The 22495-nt window shown below is 42.1% G+C and overlaps 2 protein-coding genes across 4 annotated transcripts; one reads left to right on the top strand and one right to left on the bottom strand.

Moving 5' to 3' along the window:
* Positions 1 to 455: 455 nt before the first annotated feature.
* LOC143859200 (uncharacterized) lies at positions 456 to 1543 on the bottom strand. The gene is made up of 2 exons (XM_077369896.1): positions 1103 to 1543; positions 456 to 1013 (listed from the first exon to the last, which is right to left on the bottom strand). Exons 1-2 carry the CDS (start codon positions 1541 to 1543, stop codon positions 549 to 551), a joined length of 906 nt encoding a protein of 301 aa, XP_077226011.1. The 3' UTR covers positions 456 to 548.
* An 8376-nt stretch (positions 1544 to 9919) lies between these two features.
* On the top strand, positions 9920 to 22133 carry LOC143847966 (transcription factor BHLH094-like). Of its 3 annotated transcripts, none has more exons than XM_077356745.1 (6): positions 9920 to 10491; positions 11352 to 11555; positions 11845 to 11910; positions 12142 to 12210; positions 12301 to 12372; positions 21661 to 22133. In XM_077356745.1, the coding sequence occupies exons 1-6, from the start codon at positions 10180 to 10182 to the stop codon at positions 21775 to 21777; spliced, it is 840 nt and encodes a 279-aa protein (XP_077212860.1). In that variant the 5' UTR covers positions 9920 to 10179; the 3' UTR covers positions 21778 to 22133. The 3 variants fall into 3 exon arrangements, with proteins under 3 accessions (XP_077212860.1, XP_077212855.1, XP_077212864.1); XM_077356740.1 differs by having other exon boundaries at positions 21649 to 22133; XM_077356749.1 differs by lacking the exon at positions 21661 to 22133 and adding an exon at positions 14651 to 15913.
* The last annotated feature ends 362 nt before the right edge of the window (positions 22134 to 22495 follow it).

The following is a 22495-nucleotide window of genomic DNA, read 5'->3' as shown; positions in this document are numbered from 1 at the left end:
GTACGCACTGGAAACCCAGTTCACAAAACTTGGGTACTCATTGGAAACCCAGTTCTTAAACTTGGGTACGCACTGGAAACCCAGTTCTTAAACTTGGGTACGCACTGGAAACCCAGTTCTTAAACTTGGGTACTCACTGGAAACCCAGTTCTTAAACTTGGGTACGCACTGGAAACCCAGTTCACAAAACTTGGGTACTCACTGGAAACCCAGTTCTTAAACTTGGGTACGCACTGGAAACCCAGTTCACAAAACTTGGGTACTCACTGGAAACCCAGTTCACAAAACTTGCGTACTTGTTAAAAGACCAGTTCGTCGCAATTCGACCATCAACGGCCTCACTCACAGGTTATCAAAATAAAAGGACAAAGTCAAGCAAATCACTCAGCTGAGAAGTATCAGAGACAGACAAATTTCATTGATCAGAATGTGGGGCCTCGAGGGCCATTACAAAATTCACTTTAAACATGCTGGTAAAAGCTGTAGGGTCTCAAGGACCATTACAAAAAGAGGTCAAAACAAAGACAAAACAAAAAAAAAAAAAATCTCTAAGCATCTGGAAGAGAGGTGATGTCAGCAGGAGTATCAGCAGGAGTATCTGGCTCCTCATCAGTAATCTTCGGCCTGGCAGGGAGAGTCATGTTCTGCATCAATAGATTTGGATTGCAGGCCTGGAGCTCCTGGAGGCAGTCGTAGTATCCAAGACTGTAAGCCTCGCTCGACAGGCTGAAAAGTTCAGCCTCCTTTGCCTCTGTGGCCTCTTTTACTGCCTTCTCCTGCCTGTCAGTGGCCCTTCCTCTTTGAGCCTCCATGGCTTCAGCAGCCTTGGCCAGTTTCCTCTTCTCTGCGGCCAGATCTTCTTTTAACAACTTCTTCTCCTCCTCTATTCGCCCAATGCTCGTTTGAAGCTCCTGCACCTCAGCGGCCAACTTTCCGTTCACCTCTTCAGATGAAGTAATGGCTTGGGAGAAGCTCTTACTCTTCTCCTTGAGGTCATTATAGTATAGCAAGATCTGAAGAAAGAACAGAAAGAAACAGGCATCAGTATGGTGAAAGGAAGAAATGGGCAGAAAGTTAGCAAATCAAAGCACTACTTCCTTACCTGGTAAGCGGAGGACAACACAGCCTCCTCTCCTGTAGCTGGCGGCTCGTAAAGGACCTGTTGCTTGTCCTTCTGCAGCAAACACTTGCTCATAAGCTCTGCTGCTACCCGGCTCTCGCCTAAGGCAGTGTCATCCTTCAGAACGGCCCAATTGGGTCGAAAGACTTGCTCACTAATCCCCGCAGGAGGGCGAGCCCCAGAACCGGCTCCGGTAGAAGCACCACCGGACTTAGAAGAGCCACCGCCCTGAGCAAAGGGGCCTACTAGCTTCACCTTAGTCTTGGGCCTCTGGGATGGGGGAGGAATGCCCTGTGACGGGGCCGGACTCCCCAGCACAGTCGCTTTTCTCTTCTGACGCTCCTGCTGCGCCTGTTGAGCACCTTCTTGTGCCCGCGGTTGAGCTCCCTGCCTGATTTTCTCGACGGTTGATTGTTTCTTCATCTCTGCAAGACAAATGAGCAGCCAACGGTCAGAAGCAAGTATATAAAAAAATAAACAGATTGCATAGACAAGTCTAGCTACATACGTTCTGGAGTCGCGGCACTCACGCCCAGCCCGACCAGAATCGCCTCTTCAGAAAACTCCTTACAACGGATGAGGCCCGATTGCTCAATCTCCTTCCGCATCAAGGCGAATGTTATACTGTCCTCACCTTCGAGGAGCGGCTTTCGACTCAGTTTTGAGGTATCTGGAGTGTCCCACACTAGAGGGACGGACCAGGGCTCACTGGCCTCCTGATCCACAACATAGAAGAATCTGTTCTTCCACGAGTGAATCGACGAAGGAATGCCAGTGATTATCTTCCGTTCAGGGCGCTGGCTAATGTAGATCCAGCCCCCTTCTTTATGCTTCTTCAGGTGTGCACAAGCACGGAACAGTGACAAAGTCACGCTCCTCTCTAACCGACCGTGGACGAGGTATAAAAACCCAACTAATAATCTCCATGAGTTCGGAGCTACCTGGGCCGGGGCTAGTCCGTAGTATCGCAGCACCGCTGAGAAAAAGGGGTGCAACGGAAATCGGAGTCCTGCCCTCAGTGACTCCTCATAAATACAGAGATCCTGGCTCTCGTTGCAGGCTCTGTCTCCCTCTATAGCTGCCCTCAGCTCAAATCTCGGGGGCACACAGTATTTATCCCTGATATCTCCCAGCATAGACCTGGTGAGGTAGTTCTCCTCGACTAGAGCTCGCAAGTTGTATTTTGGATCGGCATCCATCCGCGCTCTAGCGATCACCTCCACGGCCCGGCCAGGAAGGAATGTTGTGGACGCTTCAGCAACGTCGCTCTCAACACTCCCTCCTGCTCGCGGGAGACTGCCAGTCAAGGGTGGAGTGGCATTCAGATCTAAGATCACTTCATCCCTATCCCCTCCGTCGTCACTATCTACAAGGTCTATCCTATCAGACGGACTAGCCAAAAAAGGCTCCTGAGGCATCCTAAACTCCGAAATACTGCTAGTGGAGGACCCCGTACCGGACTCGGAATCGGAAGTACTATCAGACATAGTAAAAGGAAGGGCTGAGAGGAATACCGGTGAGTGGAGCTCTTAAAAGATCTTGGAACGCGACTGCGAGCTACGGGCTGCGAACTGCGATCTGCGGACTGCGAGCTGCGAACTGAGAAGTGGAAACTCCCAGAGCAAGAAGAGAAAAAAGATGAAAGGTAAAAAGTAAAAAGTGAAGGGGGGTAAACCTCCTTATATAGTTTTTCGGAGGCGGTGGGGTAATAAATGCGATGCACGCATCTCGAGGCCATCCGGATTGCGCCACGTGTCCCCTATTTATGACGGACACATTCTCCCACCATCAATACGATCAAGCACGCGCGTAAACATTCACGTCCCAAAGGTGGATCTCCGCACTCCGCACTCCGCACTCCGCACTCCGCACTCGGCATTCAGTCCGGAAAAAACCGTACTGGATATAACGCGTTCTCACAAGACGACAAAAAACAGTCCGGTCCGCACCGGACTGGCCGCTAGAAGACAAAATTCAGTCCGGAAAAAACCGTACTGGATATAACGCGTTCTCACAAGACGACAAAAATCAGTCCGGTCCGCACCGGACTGGCCGCTAGAAGACAAAATTCAGTCCGGAAAAAACCGTACTGGATATAACGCGTTCTCACAAGACGACAAAAATCAGTCCGGTCCGCACCGGACTGGCCGCTAGAAGACAAAATTCAGTCCGGAAAAAACCGTACTGGATATAACGCGTTCTCACAAGACGACAAAAATCAGTCCGGTCCGCACCGGACTGGCCGCTAGAAGACAAAATTCAGTCCGGAAAAAACCGTACTGGATATAACGCGTTCTCACAAGACGACAAAAATCAGTCCAGTCCGCACCGGACTGGCCGCTAGAAGACAAAATTCAGTCCGGAAAAAACCGTACTGGATATAACGCGTTCTGTGAAGCATTAGGAGCCAGTCCGGTTGAAGCCGTACTCCGGACTGCGAACTCCCAACTCCGGACTCCGGACTGCGAACTCCGGACTGGATATTTGACTCTGTGAAGCATTAGGAGCCAGTCCGGTTGAAGCCGTACTCCGGACTGCGAACTCCCAACTCCGGACTCCGGACTGCGAACTCCGGACTGGATATTTGACTCTGTGAAGCATTAGGAGCCAGTCCGGTTGAAGCCGTACTCCGGACTGCGAACTCCCAACTCCGGACTCCGGACTGCGAACTCCGGACTGGATATTTGACTCTGTGATGCGCCAGAAGCCAGTCCGGTTGAAGCCGTACTCCGGACGCCGGACTGCGAACTCCGAACTCCGAAATCCGGACTGCGAACTCCGGACTCCGTGCTAAATTCTTCGATTCACCCCCGAACAACGTCTCCCCATCCAGAAAAACGAGTGATCACACTTTCCCAAGTCCTTCAATGACTTGGAAAACTGGGGGGCAACTGATGGGGTGTGAAAACACCAGCCTCTCACAGGCTGCCACCTGTCCCAGAGTAGGTGAGACTCAGCCTCTCACAGGCTGCCACCTGTCCCAGAGTAGGTGAGACTCAGCCTCTCACAGGCTGCCACCTGTTCAGAGTAGGTGAGATCCAGCCTCTCACAGGCTGCCACCTGTCCCAAAGTAGGTGAGACCCAGCCTCTCACAGGCTGCCACCTGTCCCAGAGTAGGTGAGACTCAGCCTCTCACAGGCTGCCACCTGTTCAGAGTAGGTGAGATCCAGCCTCTCACAGGCCGCCACCTGTCCTGGACACCTGTCCAGGACACCTCAACAGATTTTCCCTATAAATAGGGGACTAAAGCTCAGACTGATGGGTAATGCGAAAATCCCTTCTCTCCCTAAACTCTTAAGACATCTCCCCTTCACTCCTGCTCATACTGACTTGAGTGTCGAAGGGCCTGTCCGGAGTAAAACCCGGTCTGGTCTTCTGACCTCGCTTGCCTTGTGCAGGACTAAGCACTCACCGCAGGACTCATACTCAACCTCCCTCGTCGCTCGCTCTCAGCTCTTACGCCACTGCTGTACCTGTTACCGATTTTTGGTCTAACAAGTACCATAATTTTAAAATAAAGCTATTTCACAATATTGAAGCTTTAAATTTTCGTGATACATTACCCAATATATTACAACATTTCAAAACATTGTCAAAATATTATGAGATATTAGCCAACGCATCGATATCGAAGGTATATGTTGACATCAATCTATATCAGAATATTGGCCGATATTTCCCGCTATTTAAAAATATGTGATATATTATACAATATATCAAAACTATCGCGGAGATGCACCATAGATATAGTTTCAGTGGGCGATAGTTTCCTCAACGACAATAAATTCAAACTCAAAGATCTTATTTCTTCATCTTGTAGTGAACTAGTGATGCGGTGAATAATTGCGATGACCAATGATGGTGGGCCCATTTATTATCATATTGCCGTACTTTGATAGCGGGAAGAAAGATAAATGTCGAATGTGTAAAATTTGAGAGAATTTCTATTATTCTTGGATGATATACAATAGAGCTCAAGGTGTGCTTATATTGAGCACATATATGATAAACATAGAAAGAGATCAAGCAAACTATGGAAAGATATAATGATGGAATATTCTAATGTAATCTACTTACTAATTATATCTAGCTGCCTATTTTAGTGGGTTGCCTCATTAACCAACTTGCCTAATCTCCCACAAGAAGATCTAACGGTGAGATCTACACCTAATCCAACTGTGGATCTCACATATTCTAACAGAATGCGAAACTAGAGCGCCCATAAAAATGACAGAAAGTATAATAAAGAACCCACCTATACTTTCGTATAGCCTCCACAAGTAGGCCACATTCATACTCTCATATAAACCCATAACTCCACTCAGTACTCTCATGTGGGCCGACAAAGTAGCTAGGCACCATTCATTCTCACGGGGGCTAACAAGTAGGCCCCTCTATTTCTTCACTCTATCGTTTGGGCTAGTTTCCACTTCTCGAGATAAACATATCTTGATATAATCCACACGCAGGTAAGTCCCAAACAATCATAAAGGCAAGTGCAAGGGTATGCTTAACAAATTGTGATCTTGTATTCTTGTGATCATTTACATGAGTGAAACGAGTGAGTACTCCCAGGATTCAAACAATGCAGACTCGAGCTAATCTCAAATTTTAGTTTGCACTGCTAGTGAGCTAAGTTGTGATTTAGTTTGCAACATTCCTTGAAGTTGCAATTCGAGTTAGAGCGTGACTATTATTTCAATGTGACCTAAAACTAACATCCACAACATTACTTAGCACCTCATGCTTAATATAAAAATATCGTGATACTAATCTACAAGCTTGCAAGTCCCTATCAATCACAAAGGTGGATACAGGGTTACCCTTAACGCCTTATATACTTATGTGATCAAATCCACACGAGAGAAATGAGTGAGTAGGCCCTGGACCTGAATTACCCCATTCGAGACCCAATTAAATTGACACATGACCCAACCGACAAGCCATTGGCCCCCATCCATTGCACCGGTGGGAGCATAGTTTCAAAACTCCCCATTGTCATCATCAACTCTCTCGAGTCACCTCCTTTTTACTTCGGCCACATTCGTGTTTGAGTTTGCTGTCCAAAGTAATGATAGAGTCAACCAAGGACTCAGTTGCACTGTGCCAAGTTGACTAGGATTTGCTTTGGCTGCATTTTAACCCGCATCCTCGCTTTGAAACAATGGGTGAGAGTGAAAAGACTATGAATTTGCAAACTCCTGAGGACTACTGAACCAATTATCTCCCCCAATCTCTGAAGATAGGACCAAGGCATGGGGACCTTGGGGTGCTTTAATGGTGATTGGATGTGTCTTGTCAAATTGGATCTCCCCAAATGAGTTTGGCTTGAAACATACTTCAATTAGCGAGTTGAACAATGTGTTGTATCCCACCAAAATGCGTGTTCTTTTGAACAAACCTTTGTCTATCGTCTCATCTTATCTAGGTAGGTTCAAGCACTAAAAGACTTGGACATTTTGAGGAGGAAGCCAAGGTACCTTCCTACATAAAATGCTCATTGTGGTTAGAGAATGGGATGTATCATTTTCTACACGATTGAAGATTTGAACATCATGTCTACACGTCACTTCTCATACCTACCAAATAAAAATCATTTCGCTTATCCACGTGAAGTTATCGACAAACTCAATTCGCGGATATCGATGCGTCGTGTTTGGTGATAACGATATTACGAAATACTCTTCTCCCTGCTCTCACCAAATTTGTGAAAGTTACTTTAAAATCAGGCGTTTTGGCTAAAGAGGCAAAGGGTGGGCCCCATGATATTCATGGTGGGTCCACCATGCTCTCCCATGTTTTGATAATGACGCTTTACTTTCTTTAGGGGCTGTTTGGAAATCTATGGAATAGCAAAACTCAACTCAACAAAGCCTTTTTCCCAAACTAGTTGGTGTCGGCTAAATGAATCCTTTAGAAAAATTTCATGAAGAAAGTGAAATGAATCTACCCGACACTAATCCTAGCTATAGTCTGGTTGGAAATCTATGGAAAAGCACAACTCAACTCAACTCAACAAAGCCTTTTTCCCAAACTAGTTGGGGTCAGCTAAATGAATCATTTAGAAAAATTTCATGAAGAAGGTGAAAGGAATCTACCCGACTCTAATCCTAGCTGTAGTTGGGTTGGAAATCTGTGGAAAAAATTTCATGGAAAATGAATTTTCCAGTTATGGTATAACTTATTTTTGTATGGAAAATTTTCCAAAATTTTTTTTTCCTTACTTTCAAGGAAAGTTGCAGACCATGAATTTTTTCCCCCATAGAATATTATTTATCTCAAAGAATTTGTTTTACATAATTTTTTCCTAGAAAAGCATAAATTGAAGAGAGGAATGTTATTAATCAAATATGGGAGTCCAAATATCATTTCACTCTATATATAGATGATTCTTAAATATTTTTTCTCTATGGATGATTTGATAACTCAAAAAACTTTTTTCTAATAAAAATTTCATGTGACCTTTTTTTCTCGGAAAAATTGCCAATGGGGAACACCAAAATACAAGAATTGCCAATGGGGGACACTCTTTTGAAAATTTATAAAGGGGGTCAAAAACAGATTATCAAGTCTAAAAAGGGGTTATTAAGTACATAAACAGTGAAAACTTGACCAAAATGCCCCTAGTGGTTATCAAGTGTAAAAAGGGGTAATCAAGTATGTAAACAGGGATTATCAAGTTCATAAAGAGTTTATAACCCCTATTTAGAGTTGATAACCCCTTATGAGACTCAACAACCCTATTGAGAACTTGATACCCCCGGGAGAGATTTGATAACCTTGTTTAGGTTAGAGTTGTTAAATCATATGTAGACTTGTTAACAAGTTGATAACCCCCTTTTAGACTTGATAGCCCTTTCTTAGACTTGATAACCCCGAGAATTCCGTTTTCGACCCCAATTTATAATTTTTCAAAAGATTGTCCCACATTGGCAATTCTCCAATTTTGGTGTCCCCCATTTGCAATTTTTCCTTTTTTTCTAATATTTTTTCCTAATATTTATTTATTTCTGATATTTTTGAGAAATATTCGCTAGCTATTTTGTCTATTCTCTTCTCAAGTGAAAATCCCCATTTAGATTTTCTTATTGTTTAAATTTGGGAACAACACAATGATTCAATTCTCATTGTCAAACTTTATATGGGAAATTTTCTTTTTGAAAAATTTCAACAAGAAATTATGAGCAACTAATATCTTTTCAACTTTGAGGTCATGAGGTTTCAATAGAAAAAAAAATTCATGAAACGACATCCATACCCCTTTGTTTTACACTTATCTAATGACATCTTTGAGAACAATTCTCCAAAATCATTCATGGAGAGGAATTGTGGAATCACAAAATCAATGCAATGGAGTACGAATTCCTGTAACTCCTTTGTGCTCCATGAAAACCTTCTTGAAATAGGCATTTCGTACGGAAATATGGGCCCACATTTTTTTTACCAAACACCATTCTCATTCTCTAGGGCTCTGTTCACTTGCCTTCTTGAGAAAGGAAAGGAGAAGAAAGTAAGCCAAATTTTCCCGTGATTGGACATGATTTGACATTTTCCGCTGTTCACTTGTTTTCTCGGAAAAGCATAATTACACAGGTGGAAAATTTAAATAATGACGTGGAAAACCAACTTTCTTGCACTTTCCCTCTAAATTTTCTCACCAAAAGGGTGAGAAAATCACTTTCCTGAGAAAACCACTTTGCCTGCATACTTTCTTTTCTTTTCTCGGCCAAGTGAACAACGGAATTTTCTCACAAAAGGAATTTTCTCACAGATTCTTTTCCTTTCTTTTCCAGTTTTCCACGTCAGATTCTTTTCCTGCAGCTAGAAAACAAGTGAACAGAGCCTAGAGGGAAATTGCTCGAAAGAATGGTTACCAGAATGGATCATAAGCTGTTAGAATATGCTATAATAATAATTCTGAAGAGCTATCAAAGATGTGTCATTATCAACATTAGGGGGATTAAATATCATTTTTAATTTTTAATTTTTAGTATATGAGGGAATTTCCTTCTTTGAATAACTTTTAAATAACTTTCTTTGAATATCTTATTTAAGACATTATAGGCTAATTATTCCATTCTTCTCATGAGATTTCCTGCCAATTGTCGGCAGTCGGCTACCAATTTTTGCTCCCATGAATTCACTAAAATGACGGAATTTCCTTATTTTACAATTTGAATTACATTAAAGTTTTTCTTTGTTTAAGATTATGAGTCCAGAACCAATTATTGGACTCAAAATTAAACATAATTCTAAGTACAATAATTGGTTCATGACTCACAATCGGTTGTCATAATCTTAAACGAAACAGAGGCTAAATCTAAATCATACACGTTGAACGGTTCTTGCACTTTTGTGGATTAAATATGGGCCGTGGCTTTAACACTTAATTTACAACCACCCAATCCAAGGGGTATTTTATTTTTCTAGACTTCGGGACATCAACGGCTGATATAGGTCTCGACTTATCAATGATCCAGATGATCCAATGTGAACATTCCGAATTTTTTAGTATTTCGGATCATATCATCTGATCTTGACACACCTAATAACATATCAATCACTTCACAGCCGTCCGATTAATTTCGTGTTTTGGTCCACAAACACGCGTAAAATAGTACTTGGAACTCGTGATTTCTAGCAAACGCCGCACACAACGGAAACCCCCCATATTATGTTCCCTCTCTGCTCACGAGGTGGGCATGGGGGCGCAATGCGCACTCCTTTTCCGATCCGAAAAATCTCAGGTCCGCTAGCTAAAATGCGCACCCTTCTCGGCCTTTATATTTTTCTTAAAGACCCCTTTACCCTTCCAGTTCTGCTTTCAACGGTTCTCCGAAATTCCTTTCCCTTCCAAAAAAAAAAAAAAACAAGCTTTTGCTCAATTTCAAATGCAGACGAACTGGGAAAACCAGTTCATACACTCCATATATTTTTTCTAGGGTTTCAAAACAATGCATCACTGTGAGAATTCGAAGGAATGTGAAGAAGCTGGATGAGAGAAATTGGGGTTTTTGAAGTCTAGTGTGGTTTTTTCTTGCCAATTTAGGGTTTTAGAGATGGATCCCCCTTCTATGATACACGAGAGCTCATTCCATTCTTCTAACGCGGCGTCTTCGTACGGATTCTCGGATATTTGGCAGTTCCAGCTTGATTCCGGTGGTGATTCCGGCGGCATTCTCGGGATTCAGTCTAGACCGAGGAGGGCGAATTTAGGGCAGAATGTAGGGTTTACAGAGCCGAGGACGGGACGGGATCTTTTGGTCGAGGAATCAACGGTAACGGAGCGGAGTGGGAGTAGAAAGCGGAGAGGCTCAGCGTCCGGGGACGAGTCTTCGAAGCTTGTTTCTACCAGTAGTGACAATGATATGGTCAGTATTCGATTGATTTCTAGGGTTTTTGTTTTTGGGTAATTTAGTATTTGGGAGCTGCGTTTGCTTTCTTTAGTGTATTACTAAGAAGAGTGACTAGGTTTCTTTACAGACAGATTTTTGTGTGATTACTAGGTTTTTGTCTGTAATTCAGTATTTGGGAACTTCTTCTGCTCTCTTAGGCCCTGTTTGGATTGCAGGAATTTTCTGGAAAAGTTTGGAAAGGGAAATTATTTCTGAAAATTCTACCTCTTTTTACACTCAAAAAATGATCTTTGAACCCACCCTAGTCAATTTTTGGTTAGAGAGACCTTCAATTTATGATAATATCCTTGTTAATCAACTATAATTATATCATTTCCCTATAAATCGTGGAAAGAAGAAAAAATTTCCATTAGAAATGATTTTCTTGTAATTCAAACAGGGCCTTAGGGTATTACTAAGAAGAGTGACAGGACAGACATATTTTAGATAAGTAGAGATGAAATACTGACCTTATTTCTTTTCAGAATTTTAAATGCTTTTGATATTACGATGTGTTTTAACATCAGGTTATTCGGGTGTTACTATGTGTATTTTTTATGCTTAGAAGCTGAATTTGTTGTGAATTGGGATGTAAGAGATTGGTTACTTTTATGATTCTCTTAGGAGTGTCTGGTACTGGGTATGTAGACATGGATATTAGTCGGTTTTGTGTTCTTACTATGGTGCTTTTGGTTCTGAATTTGTTGTGAATTGGGATGTAAAAGATTGGCTTATTTTATGATTCTTTTAGGAGTGCCCGGAACTGGGTATCTAGACTCGGATATTAGTTGGTTTTGTGTTCTTACTGTGGTGTTTTTGGTTTCCTTTATGAACAGACTGATTGCAATGGGAAACGTCTCAAAGTCGTGGGATCTAGGGATGAAAATGAGGGTTTGAAAGCTGAGGTGGAAGCGAGTTTGGGCAATGGTGACGAGCTGGCTGAACAGAGTGCGCAACCCTCTGAGGCACCAAAGCAAGACTATATCCATGTGAGAGCAAGAAGAGGTCAAGCTACTGACAGTCACAGCCTAGCAGAGAGGGTAAGGGTTTTTTCTGCTTATTATTATTTTGTTTATTTTTATGTTAGTGATTCATAGTCAGGCCTTTTCTTAAATAACCAGTAATGATTTTTGGAAATGATTGAGTTTGCCTAAAAAGAATGGGATTTAGATCCAAAATGGATATACTACTACCATTTTTGCTACTCATCACTTGGAACTGTTCCTCACACAGATATGCAAACCGTAAAAGATTTAATAAAAAGGAAAAAACTATGATCCACACAATCTGAATGTCTGTTGTCGACTGAAATTTTCATCTATTGAACAGGCTAGGCGAGAAAAAATCAGCGAGCGCATGAAGATTCTCCAAGATCTGGTCCCTGGATGTAATAAGGTGCAGTAAATTGTTTCTATGTTTTTATTGTATGTTCTTTTTTACCAGGGTCTGTGATGGGTAGGCCTTAACTGTTAACTGTACGAAAAACTAACAAGCCTTTGAGAAATATTGCAAACCCCTCCTATTTTGGCCATTTTAGTAAGTGTACAACATTTGACGTCTCCAAGTAACATGAGTGCTAGTTTTTTTTTTTCTGAACAATGTTCTGACAAGGCTTATTCTGATCAGGTCATTGGTAAAGCATTAGTTCTAGATGAAATAATTAATTATATCCAATCACTACAACGTCAGGTTGAGGTATGCATTGTCAAGTGTTTTGCTAGTTGCTAATTTGTGTTGTAATTCTTTTCTCTATTGATTCTGAGTCATAATTACTGCTTTTTGTAGTTTTTGTCAATGAAGCTTGAAGCAGTTAATTCAAGAATGAACCCCAGCATTGAAGGCTTTCCAGCTAAAGATGTAAGTTGAAGAACACTGAGGTGTCTTTAATTACCTGGTTGATTGTTCAAAAAATGAGGAAGCATCTTTTGAAAACAATTTTGAAGCTAACATTTGTAATGTATTTCCTTTTTCTTGTTGATCTAGTGAAGAGAAGTTATATTCAAAATAGAAGTGGAACAAAAAGGAATACATTAGAGTGAAACGAAAACTGAAATAAGATTTAGGCATATAATGCCAAGGTTTCAAATATTTACATTTAGCTCCATAATTTTACTGGCTTATCAACCAGTATGTTTCCTTCTCGATATGAGAGTCCATTAAGTTCGAATGATCAAATGGTCCACACTAAAGAGTGAGACTTCTGTTGCCCTATCTAGTCCCAAGAAATTTCCCCATTCCATCCCCAAATAGGCTACTTGAAGTAGAAGCCCTATCAAGAATGATGCCTTTAATCTTCCCTCAAATCCAATTTATGTCAAATGTTGCGTAGGGTAGAAGGGGGAAGTATGCACAATAGAAATTCAATTCTCTTACATTCAATTGGATGACGCCCCTACCAACAAAGCAAGTGAATTATTTCAGTTTATACTGTTACGGATCTAAGTAATCTTGGAAAGAAAGTCATACTTGTCTCTCCTAGAGATACAAAATAAAGAGTTGGTCGAAGTTCTTTTGGTTCATCAGGAATGAAATTAATACTAGATGGAATATATTGTGTTTGATTAATTGATCACCAATAAGGCTCTTGTCATCCAGATCTAGTAATGTAAAATCCAAGGCTCTTAGTGTGGATTTGGGCTTCCAATGCTTAGTAGTTGCTAAAGGTATAGAAATATAATTGAAGGCACTTCCAAAAAAAAAAACACTGGATTCCATGTTCCATTTTTCTTGACCTATAAGACAAGTCCTCCAACTTGTTGGGTTCAAAAAGTCCTCCAACTTGTTAGGTTCAAAAAGTCCTCTGGGGTGCATCCCCAACTACCATCATGTTAGAAAAGTGACCATGTCTGTGATTTCCAGAATATCTAGTTAGCCACTATCTTGCAACTTAAGGTCCATACCCCTCCTAAATATGTTAGAGAAGTAAGGGGCATAATTCGTCTCCACACCATCCATCTGTCTAGAAAGACATTATCCTCATTACTAACTCTAAATCCTAGTAGTTCCTTGGGATTCTTAAAGGTGGGTTTCTATCTATTCCACATTGCAGTCCATATGAATTACGGTCGGTACAAACATTGGCCCCTTTTTCTCATTGTTGCTTCTCTAGCTCTCAACCAAAGCCAGACCGGGCACTGGAGATATGCCACCTCCATCTTTTGAGGACGGAAGATCAAATCTCTTGTGTTTCTTAAGCGGATAGCGCTCACATTTTCATTGGCAAACAAGCTCTTAATTGACAAGGTGAATATTCTTAATTTAAGAGTTGTGTCTTCAAAGAAAGTCATGCTACAACTTTTCAAGATTTTTACTTGCTAAGACTAGAATCCTATTATTGTTTGAACTTTAAAGTGTCGAAAATCCGGTCTGTATCGGGCACCCTAGATCTCATATAGATTTTATTATATCTTCCAATATATCTCATTGAGGGCGAGCCTTGGCGCAACGGTAAGGTTGCTCCATTGTGACCTGGTGGTCACGGGTTTGAGTCACGGAAGCAGCCTCTCTGCAAAGCAAGGGTAAGGCTGCGTACATCTAGCCCTCCCCAAACCCTGCAATGGCAGGAGCCTCGTGCACTGGGTCACCCTTCCAATATAGCTCATACCTCAAAGGAGACCATCATTTTAAGGTGAATACTTTATGTATTAGACGATGCATTCACATTTCAATGTGTATCATCCAACTAAAATCCAAGGCATGCTCTGATACGTCTCGTATCAGATGGTACTTTAAACCATGGTTCCAATGAATGGACATGTAATTGATACGCCTCATATCAGATTATACTTTAACCATGGTTCCAATGAATGGACATGTAATAAGTTAGTGATTTTGACAAAGTAGACCATATTTGTGTTATTTTACTTGGGTGTGATGGACAATGTCCATTTATGTATCCCATCCCATCCCTCTCTAGACCCTACTTCAAGGAAATGGCTTCCTTGTCCTGCGTCATCACATTTGGCCATAAGGAGCATTTTTGCTCTTCACAGGGTTTATGTGTTTGGTTGGACTGCCTTCCCTGATAAAGATCCTTATGGTGGATCACTTTTAACCACATTATGTTTATTATCCACCACTGCGCTCTATATGTGGAGGTCGGGGAGTCAGTTGATCATATCTTTCTTCATTGCAGGATAGCCAGAGACGTGTGGAGCCCATCGCCAGGAGATTCAGGGCGTCCTAGGTCTTCATTTTACTACTTGTTGATCTATTAGTGTTGGTTCTTTGCCTCCTGAAGCCACATCCTCAAGAGACCTTACCGCTCCCGAGAAGATATGTCTGAACTGCCATCCTCCACGATGAGTAATTTGCCCTATCAAGTTTTATGGAGGTCAACGGAAAAGGAGCCTCCGCGGGAGAATAACTAGATGACCGAGTAGAGGGTGAAGGGGTGATCTCATCAACCTTGAGAGAGGCCATTTGATGAGCAGATGACTCCACGGGATCCATAATGGAGAACAAACACCAAGCAACAAGAACAGGCAACCGACCACAACCTCCAATGGAAAACGCACCAATAATGGCAACTGGCACAGTCACAGATCCAATAGCCATCACCAACAACAACCAATAATGGCAAACACAACTAGCAATCAACAACAACCTCCAATAAAATAACCAACAACTACCAACACCATCAAGGAGCCAACAACAATGCTCCAACAAGAATGCCGATGAGTCAACACCAACCAAACACTACAATGGCACCAACAACAACCAACAACAATGAGGTCGCTAACCACATAGTGAACCATCCACCAACAGAACACCACCACCGGTATCAATGAGAAGCCAACAAATAATGTCGCTAACAACCAAAAACCACCAATAACAGCTACTGAAACTAGCACACAATCACCACCGCCAACAGCACACCATAAACATACAAAGAGTTCACCAACAAAAAGCTCACTACCAACATACACTGTCAAAAGGCATCAAGAAGCGGTTCCGGGACCAACTAAGGATCAATAACACCACACAAACGTAGCATGAAGTAGGGGAGCCCACAAACCGATGTCCCGAAACCAATAACGGGGTGAAACGAGAAAGAATAGAAGTTTAGATCATAAATAAAATGGGGATTAAAGATTGATGTGAAAAGTTTTCGAGTTTAAGGATAGTGTTTGAAGTCAAAGATGTGAAAATTTTCTGTAATTTCGGCCGAAATTTCGGGAGAAAAATATGGGATTTCGATATCTTCTACTGAATTTCGGCAGAAAATTCGGTTTTGGTGAGGACCGAAATTATAGTCGAAACCGAAATTTAAAACCTTGTTGGGAAGATGGTTTCTTCCTCAAATGGGATGTTGGTGAGAAAGTATGGATTTTTTTTCTTTTTTTTAATGGATAAAGTATGGATTTGAGAATGGTGATTTGGGGTTTTGGATGGAGATGTGGATAGAAAAGGGTGAGGGATTAGGGGATTTGGACGGAGAATATGGTAGAATAGGTGGTGGAAGAATGAGGGATTGAGGATTTGGATGGACAAGGGTGGGGGATTGTGCAATGCGCAAATGGGTTATGGGGAAGGAGGATCACGGCAAGAGGGTTTTGCGCAATTGGGTTTTGAGAGAGAGGGTTTTGTGCAAGAGGGGGGAGGGCATGGGAAGAGTGTGTGGGTTAGGGTTAGGGGTGCGAGTGGTTGGGGGGCTAGAGAAAAAAAGAGAGAAATTTTAGGGTTAGTGTTAGGGTTAGAAAGATGGAGGAAAGAAGAAGAAAGGTTCAAGGGTTTAGAAAAAAAAAAAAAAAATCCTAGGGTTGAGGGAGATTGGTACAATACCTCAAGGAGGAAAAATTGTATCTTCAACCTTGAGCTCTGATACCATGTTGGATTCCTACATGGTGATAGGTAGAGAAAGGAAGAGAAGAAGAGAAGAGATGGAGAAATACGTAAGAGAGAGAGCTGGTTACTCTCCCACACGAAAATCATATACATATAAGAGATTATATTTATTTTTTTGAAGATGACAATATATTAATAAAGCCAATAATGGCAATCAGTACATGGGGACAAGACGTCCCCCAAATATATCAGACCTTACATGAGATCCCATTACAGATCAAGGGGGCCTTGAACTGAAACAATGACAGACTCCCGGTCCACCCCTTCCCGCACAAGTTTGTCCGCCATCTCGTTAGCCGATCGGCGCCGGTGTTGTAATTTAGGACGAATCAGAGTAACCAAGTCCCTGATCTCGTCAATTTTGTTCGTAAATTGCCACGGACCACCAGAATTATTGGAAGCCCATGCTATGGTATTGGAGGAATCACCTTCAACAATCACGGGATTAGTTCGGTGCTTCGCATACCATTGAAAACCGAATAGGAGGGTCGATACCTCTGCTTCGTTCGCGTCGCAAATCCCAGCCGGACCGGAGAAGGACATGAGTGTAGTCCCCAAATGATTGCGTAATAATCCACCAATGCCCGCCCTCCCTGGATTCCCACGAGAGCTTCCGTCAAAATTTAATTTCAGCCAATCTTCAGAAGGTGGTTGCCATAGAGGAGATATGGTATTTTTAGGTTTCCTTTCCTCCACAACAGAAGTCCAATGCTGAAGAATGTCACCCACTGGCTAATGGATACCACTTTTAGCTTTGGCCCATTTAATGATAGATAATTTAATTTCCAGGGTCACCTTTGCCGGGTATCTTTCTTTTCCAACAAAAATCCGATTGTTGCGTTCCGCCCATATATGCCATACAATAGCATATGGAATTGACGACCACATATCTTGGCCGGTACAACCAACATAAGCACCTCTCCAATTCATGATTAATTTGAGTATGCTTCGAGGAATAACCCAAGAGAAGCCAAAGGCTTTAAATATCGCCATCCATACCTCGAAGGAGAAAGGGCATAAAAGAAACATGTGATTGAGGGTCTCACCTGAGTTCTTGCATAAGACACATCGGTTGACTAAAACTAATCCTCGCCTCATTAATCTGTCCACAGTGTTGATACCTTTGTGGAGAAGAGTCCACGAGAATGCCACAACGCGAGGTGGGGCAATCGGATTCCATATTTTGGCGAGTCTAGAGGGATTGGCCTGATCGTCATTTAGCTTACGGAAAAAAGACTTGACTGAGAATCCACCTTGGGAATCCGGAGTCCAAATCCATCGATCCTCCTTGTTCACAGACAAGTAAATGGGAGATAATTGGCCCAAGAGATTTCCGAAGAGAACGATCTCCGAATCTTTTAGATGTCGCCTCATTCGGATATCCCAAACTATTTGGCAATTTCCACTGCTCCTGTTAGCGTAGTTGGCCATGGTTGCTTCCGGTACTAATGCAATTCGGTAAATCTCCGGGAAAGCTTCTGCCAGTGATAAATCCCCAAGCCAAACATCGGTCCAGAAACGAACCAGATTTCTGCATCCGGGTCTAAATCGCACCAACGGCAAGAACGCGTTCCTTGATGAGGCAATGGATTTCCAAACGCCGGACCCTTTTGGGTGTAAGGGGCCATTGCATGTCCAATCCCCTCAGCCCCTTCCGTATTTTGACCCAATCACAGAGTGCCATAGAGCCTCTTTCTCGGTTCCGAATCTCCAAAACCATTTCCCTAAGAGGGCCTTGTTCTGGAGACTTATCTTACCAATACCCAAACCCCCATTTCTTTTTTATTTACAAACCTTCTGCCATGCTAGAAGATGACAAAGTCGTTTTCCCCTCTCTTTCCCTTCCCATAAAAAATCCTTCTGCAACTTCTCGATTCGCTTTACAATGCTTGCTGGAGCTTTGAACAGGGACAAGTAGTACACGGGCATGTTTGCAAGTGCGGACTTAATCAGTGTTATATGCCCCCCAAAAGACAGATAAGTCTTTTTCCAGGTAGCGAGCTTCCTTTCAATTCTCTCGATCACCGGGTCCCATTGAGCGGCTTTAGGAATCCCATAAGCTAGTGGCAGTCCAAGATACTTGATGGGTAAGGAAGCATCCTGACACCCAAATAGGCTTGCATAAGATGCTGCCACAGCGAATCGAGGTTAACGCCAACCAGAACACTTTTAGACAGATTAATCTTTAAACCCGAGATGATTTCCAACCACCAAAATAATCTCTTCGCATTCATGATCTGAGAGACATTATCGTGAAGAAAGAGTACCTATCGTCCACAAACTGCAGGTGGGAGATGGTGGATGGCGATTGGCAGCTAGGTTTTAAATCATTGATGAAGCCACAAAGTTCAGCCTTGGTAATGAGTGAGCTTAGACATTCTGCCACTATAATAAACAGGTATGGAGCTAAGGGGGATCTCCTTGCCGGAGACCTCGAGAACACCCAAAATATCCTTCAGGTCATCTGTTAATTAAAATGGAGAACCTTGCTGTCTTTAAACATGCCGAAATCCATGATCTCCACTTTTCCCCAAATCCCATACGTGAAAGTATGTAGTCCAATACCCCCCAATCCACGTGATCTTACGCTTTCTCGAAATCTACTTTTATCATCACCCCCCCGGTCCCCGCCCCGCTTCATGGTGTCGAGGATCTCGTTGACGATTAGGATACCATCTAATATCTGACGATCACGAACAAAGGCCCCTTGGTATTTTGAGATGATGTCCCCCATCACTCCACTGATGCGCATGTCAAGAATTTTCGAGAGCAGTTTATACATGCCGTGAATCAGGCTAATTGGCCGGAAGTCTTGGATCACAAAAGCACCCTCCTTTTTCGGGATGAGAGTAACGAAGGTAGAGTTCATTTCTTTGCTGATGACGCACCTCTCATGGAATTCCTTCATGGACGCGAATACATCACCTTTAATAAGCTCCCAATTCCTCTGATAGAAAGCCATCGGGAAGCCGTCTGGCCCCGGCGCCTTATCTTTCTGCATGGCTGACAGGGCCCCCTCAATCTCTTCCAATGTGAAAGGCCTTTCCAGCCCTATAGCACTTTGAGCAGAAATGCGTTTGAAAATACTTTTGTAAGAACCTAATGTGAGGACCGATGGATTTGAACACAAAAAACTAATGGAGAATTTTCAGTTAGATTTATGTACAAGGCACCGGTAGGCAAAGGAGAAGAAGGGGCAATGATTGCGTCATTGTGGTCGATTCCAACTCTGCCACTAGTGTTAGTATTCAGAATTCAGATGGACAACAGGCCATGACAGAATTCTAACTATCGACCGCCTTATTAAAATGAATAGGAGCATTCAATATTCATGTTGTATGTGCCTGAATGCAGAAGATTCATTAAATCATCTTCTTATCCATGCCCAATTGCTGCTGAAATACGGAATTTTGTTTTTTCTATCAGTTGGCTCATTTATTGCTGCCTGGAGACATCAGATTGGTTGACAAGAGCGAGCTGCTTTTATTAGCTTCAATGTGGAATAGATGGTTGGAGAGGAATGAGAGAAATTTTAGAAGGAAACGTACAAATATTAAGATCTTAAAGAAGAAGCTAATTGGGAAAGTGGTAGAGTGGGCTGTAATGACTAATGACAATCTGTTTTAAAGGAGTGCAGGTTTCAAAGGTGTGAAGTGAAACTTTAATTTAACAAGTGTCATTCCAAAGTTCAAGATATTACTCAGGTGGAAACCACCCCCGTTGGGGTGTATAAAGATGAACTTTGACGTTGCACCTAGAGGTAATCCAAGTTGTGCAGGAATAGGAGGAATTATTGGAGACAGGAGTGGTGAGACAAGACTCGCCTATGCTGGTCTAGCGGGAGAAAAGAACTTCATTGAGGTGTAAGCTCTGGGTCTTAGGCAAGGTGTTAGGCTTTTGTTTCTGTTTTTAGGTGAGGAAGCTTATATTGAAGGGGATTCTCTTAACATTATCAGATTGTGCAAAGAGAGGCAAGGGTATTCATGAAAGTTGGTGGATATCTTTGAAAGTTGATGGATATCTTTGAAAGAGAGGCAAGGCAAGGGTAGCCACCCATGTTGGGTGTATTGGTGGATATCTTCCTAAATTTTTGTAAAAACTAGAGAGCTGCCAAATTTAGTTATGCCATGTGGAAATAGAAGCTAACAGCGAGGCTAATAGATTAGCCAATGAAGGTGTATCATGCACTGATTTGATTATTAGAGACTTTATGCTCGTATATTAATGGCACTTTCAGTTAGGACATAGTCTGTCCATGAGAAAAAGGATGGGCAGCATGGGATATTCCAGATCTTCCTCTTGGCTAACTCCTCTTTCTCATTATCTCCCTAAATGATGGCAACTTAAAGAAGATTTTGCTGAGAGACAAAGCCCAAGGCTCTCCTCCTCTTCCCTCTCCCGCTTCGACTTAAAAAGACCAGGGTAACTCGATTTGGAATAAAGTTGATGGATGAACTTCACCCCCACCATTGGAGTTCCCAGGAAAATCGACTCACCATAGCTGTGTTGCTGCTCAGTGGATCTTACATTTCTAACTAATCTATCAGTTCCACCTCGCTGAGTGATCCATGTCATGTTTCTCACAGGAGGCTACCCAAGTTCACTACTACGTTGTGATTTCACCTCCTTTTTCCTGCCTTTGTAAATGATTGTGGTATCCTTGAAAGGAAGTGTGCCCAAGTTCACTACTCCATTGTGATTTCACCTCCTTTTTCCTGCCTTTGTAAATGATTGTGGTATCCTTACATACATACATACATACATACATACACGCACATGTGCACACTCATATGCGCACACACGCACATATATAATGATAGGGAAATAATATCTACACACTCCTTTTGAGGGTGCATTTTCAGTGGGATGTTTCCTCGTTTGATGTTTTACCAAAACTGTCTTGATTTTCATCAGCAAACAAGTGTTGGATAGATTGGACTCTTCTTTCATTGTATGATAACTACATACATACATACGTGCGCACGCGAGCACACACACACACACACACGCACGCATGCACACTCATGGTCACACACACACGAACACACACATAATGATAGGGAAATAATATCCACACATTCCTCCTCGAGGGTGCATTGTCAGCGGGGGTGTTCCTCTTTTGATGTTTTCCCTTCTTCCTTTCTCTGTTCTTTGCTTTGTATATCTCTTGTTTGACCATCTCGGTCGTTGGGCTCCTGCCGCTTTTCTTTAATAAAATTTTAGCTATGAAAAAGAGGGAGTTGGGATATCATTTCCCATTTATAATAAGTTATTTTGATGTTTTAGTTTGGTGTGCAGACATTTGATACCTCTGGTATGGCATTCGGCTCACAAGCGATGAGGGAATATGGTCAGGGATCACCACAAGAATGGCTGCATATGCAGGTTGGTGGTGGCTTTGAAAGAGCAACATAATTCTTAAAATCCCACTATTTATCAATAAGGGCATCAACCAGAATCCTCAGTCAAAGGTAGTGGAAAGATACTTTTCCATTAGCTCGGTTCAGAGAAGATCTGTTCTTAATATTGTTTTCTTCATCCAGTCTGGAGCCATGTTTCTGTTAATATGGTCAAGCTCAGATTGCACATTTGAATTGTCTCCATCTCAATTGATGTTAGAGAATCATTCCTTTATCTTCATATGTCATGTAACAGGATGTCCTGTTCTTCACTGTACTAGTAAACCTCAACAGAGGGTTTTATTAACAATGTTAATCATGTACTCTATATATGAGTGAAATAGGGAATGCTACTTTTCAAAATTTCTGTTCTCCTCATCTTGTAGAAATCTTGTTTTCTAAACTAGGTTTATAGTTTATAGTAATAAGCTCAGGCCAAAGAACTTTTTTGGTTATATATTGATGATATTAACAAAAAAATATGGGAAGTGATATATTCGCCTCCTTTTCTTAATTGGGACAGCCCTTTCTAGTGTATTCATGACCTGGTTTAAAATTTCGACCGAAATCCGGAATTTCGGTTACCGGTGGGGACCGAAACTGGAATTTTCTGAAACTCCATTTTTTGTCCTTTTCGGATTTCGGTTTAATGACATTATTTATTAAAAAAAAAAGTGTTACAAAATTTCAGCCGAAATTTCGGTCCGGAATTTGGAACCAAATTACCAAATTTC

This window comes from Tasmannia lanceolata, unplaced genomic scaffold (assembly GCF_043159265.1).
Source record: "Tasmannia lanceolata isolate RefF3 unplaced genomic scaffold, GAP_Taslan_0.1 ptg000003l, whole genome shotgun sequence".
Taxonomy (NCBI): domain Eukaryota; kingdom Viridiplantae; phylum Streptophyta; class Magnoliopsida; order Canellales; family Winteraceae; genus Tasmannia; species Tasmannia lanceolata.
This window is presented reverse-complemented; position numbering and strand designations above follow the sequence as displayed.

What these genes read in the sequence shown, in the direction of transcription:
- LOC143859200 (XM_077369896.1), bottom strand. Translation starts at nt 1,543, where the DNA reads ATGAAGAAACAATCAACCGTCGAGAAAATCAGGCAGGGAGCTCAACCG. An exon ending in TGTTGTCCTCCGCTTACCAG is followed by an intron (nt 1,014 to 1,102) that starts GTAAGGAAGTAG and finishes TTCTTTCTTCAG; the next exon opens with ATCTTGCTATACTATAATGA.
- LOC143847966 (XM_077356740.1), top strand. Translation starts at nt 10,180, where the DNA reads ATGGATCCCCCTTCTATGATACACGAGAGCTCATTCCATTCTTCTAAC. An exon ending in CCAGTAGTGACAATGATATG is followed by an intron (nt 10,492 to 11,351) that starts GTCAGTATTCGA and finishes CTTTATGAACAG; the next exon opens with ACTGATTGCAATGGGAAACG. An exon ending in CACTACAACGTCAGGTTGAG is followed by an intron (nt 12,211 to 12,300) that starts GTATGCATTGTC and finishes TGCTTTTTGTAG; the next exon opens with TTTTTGTCAATGAAGCTTGA.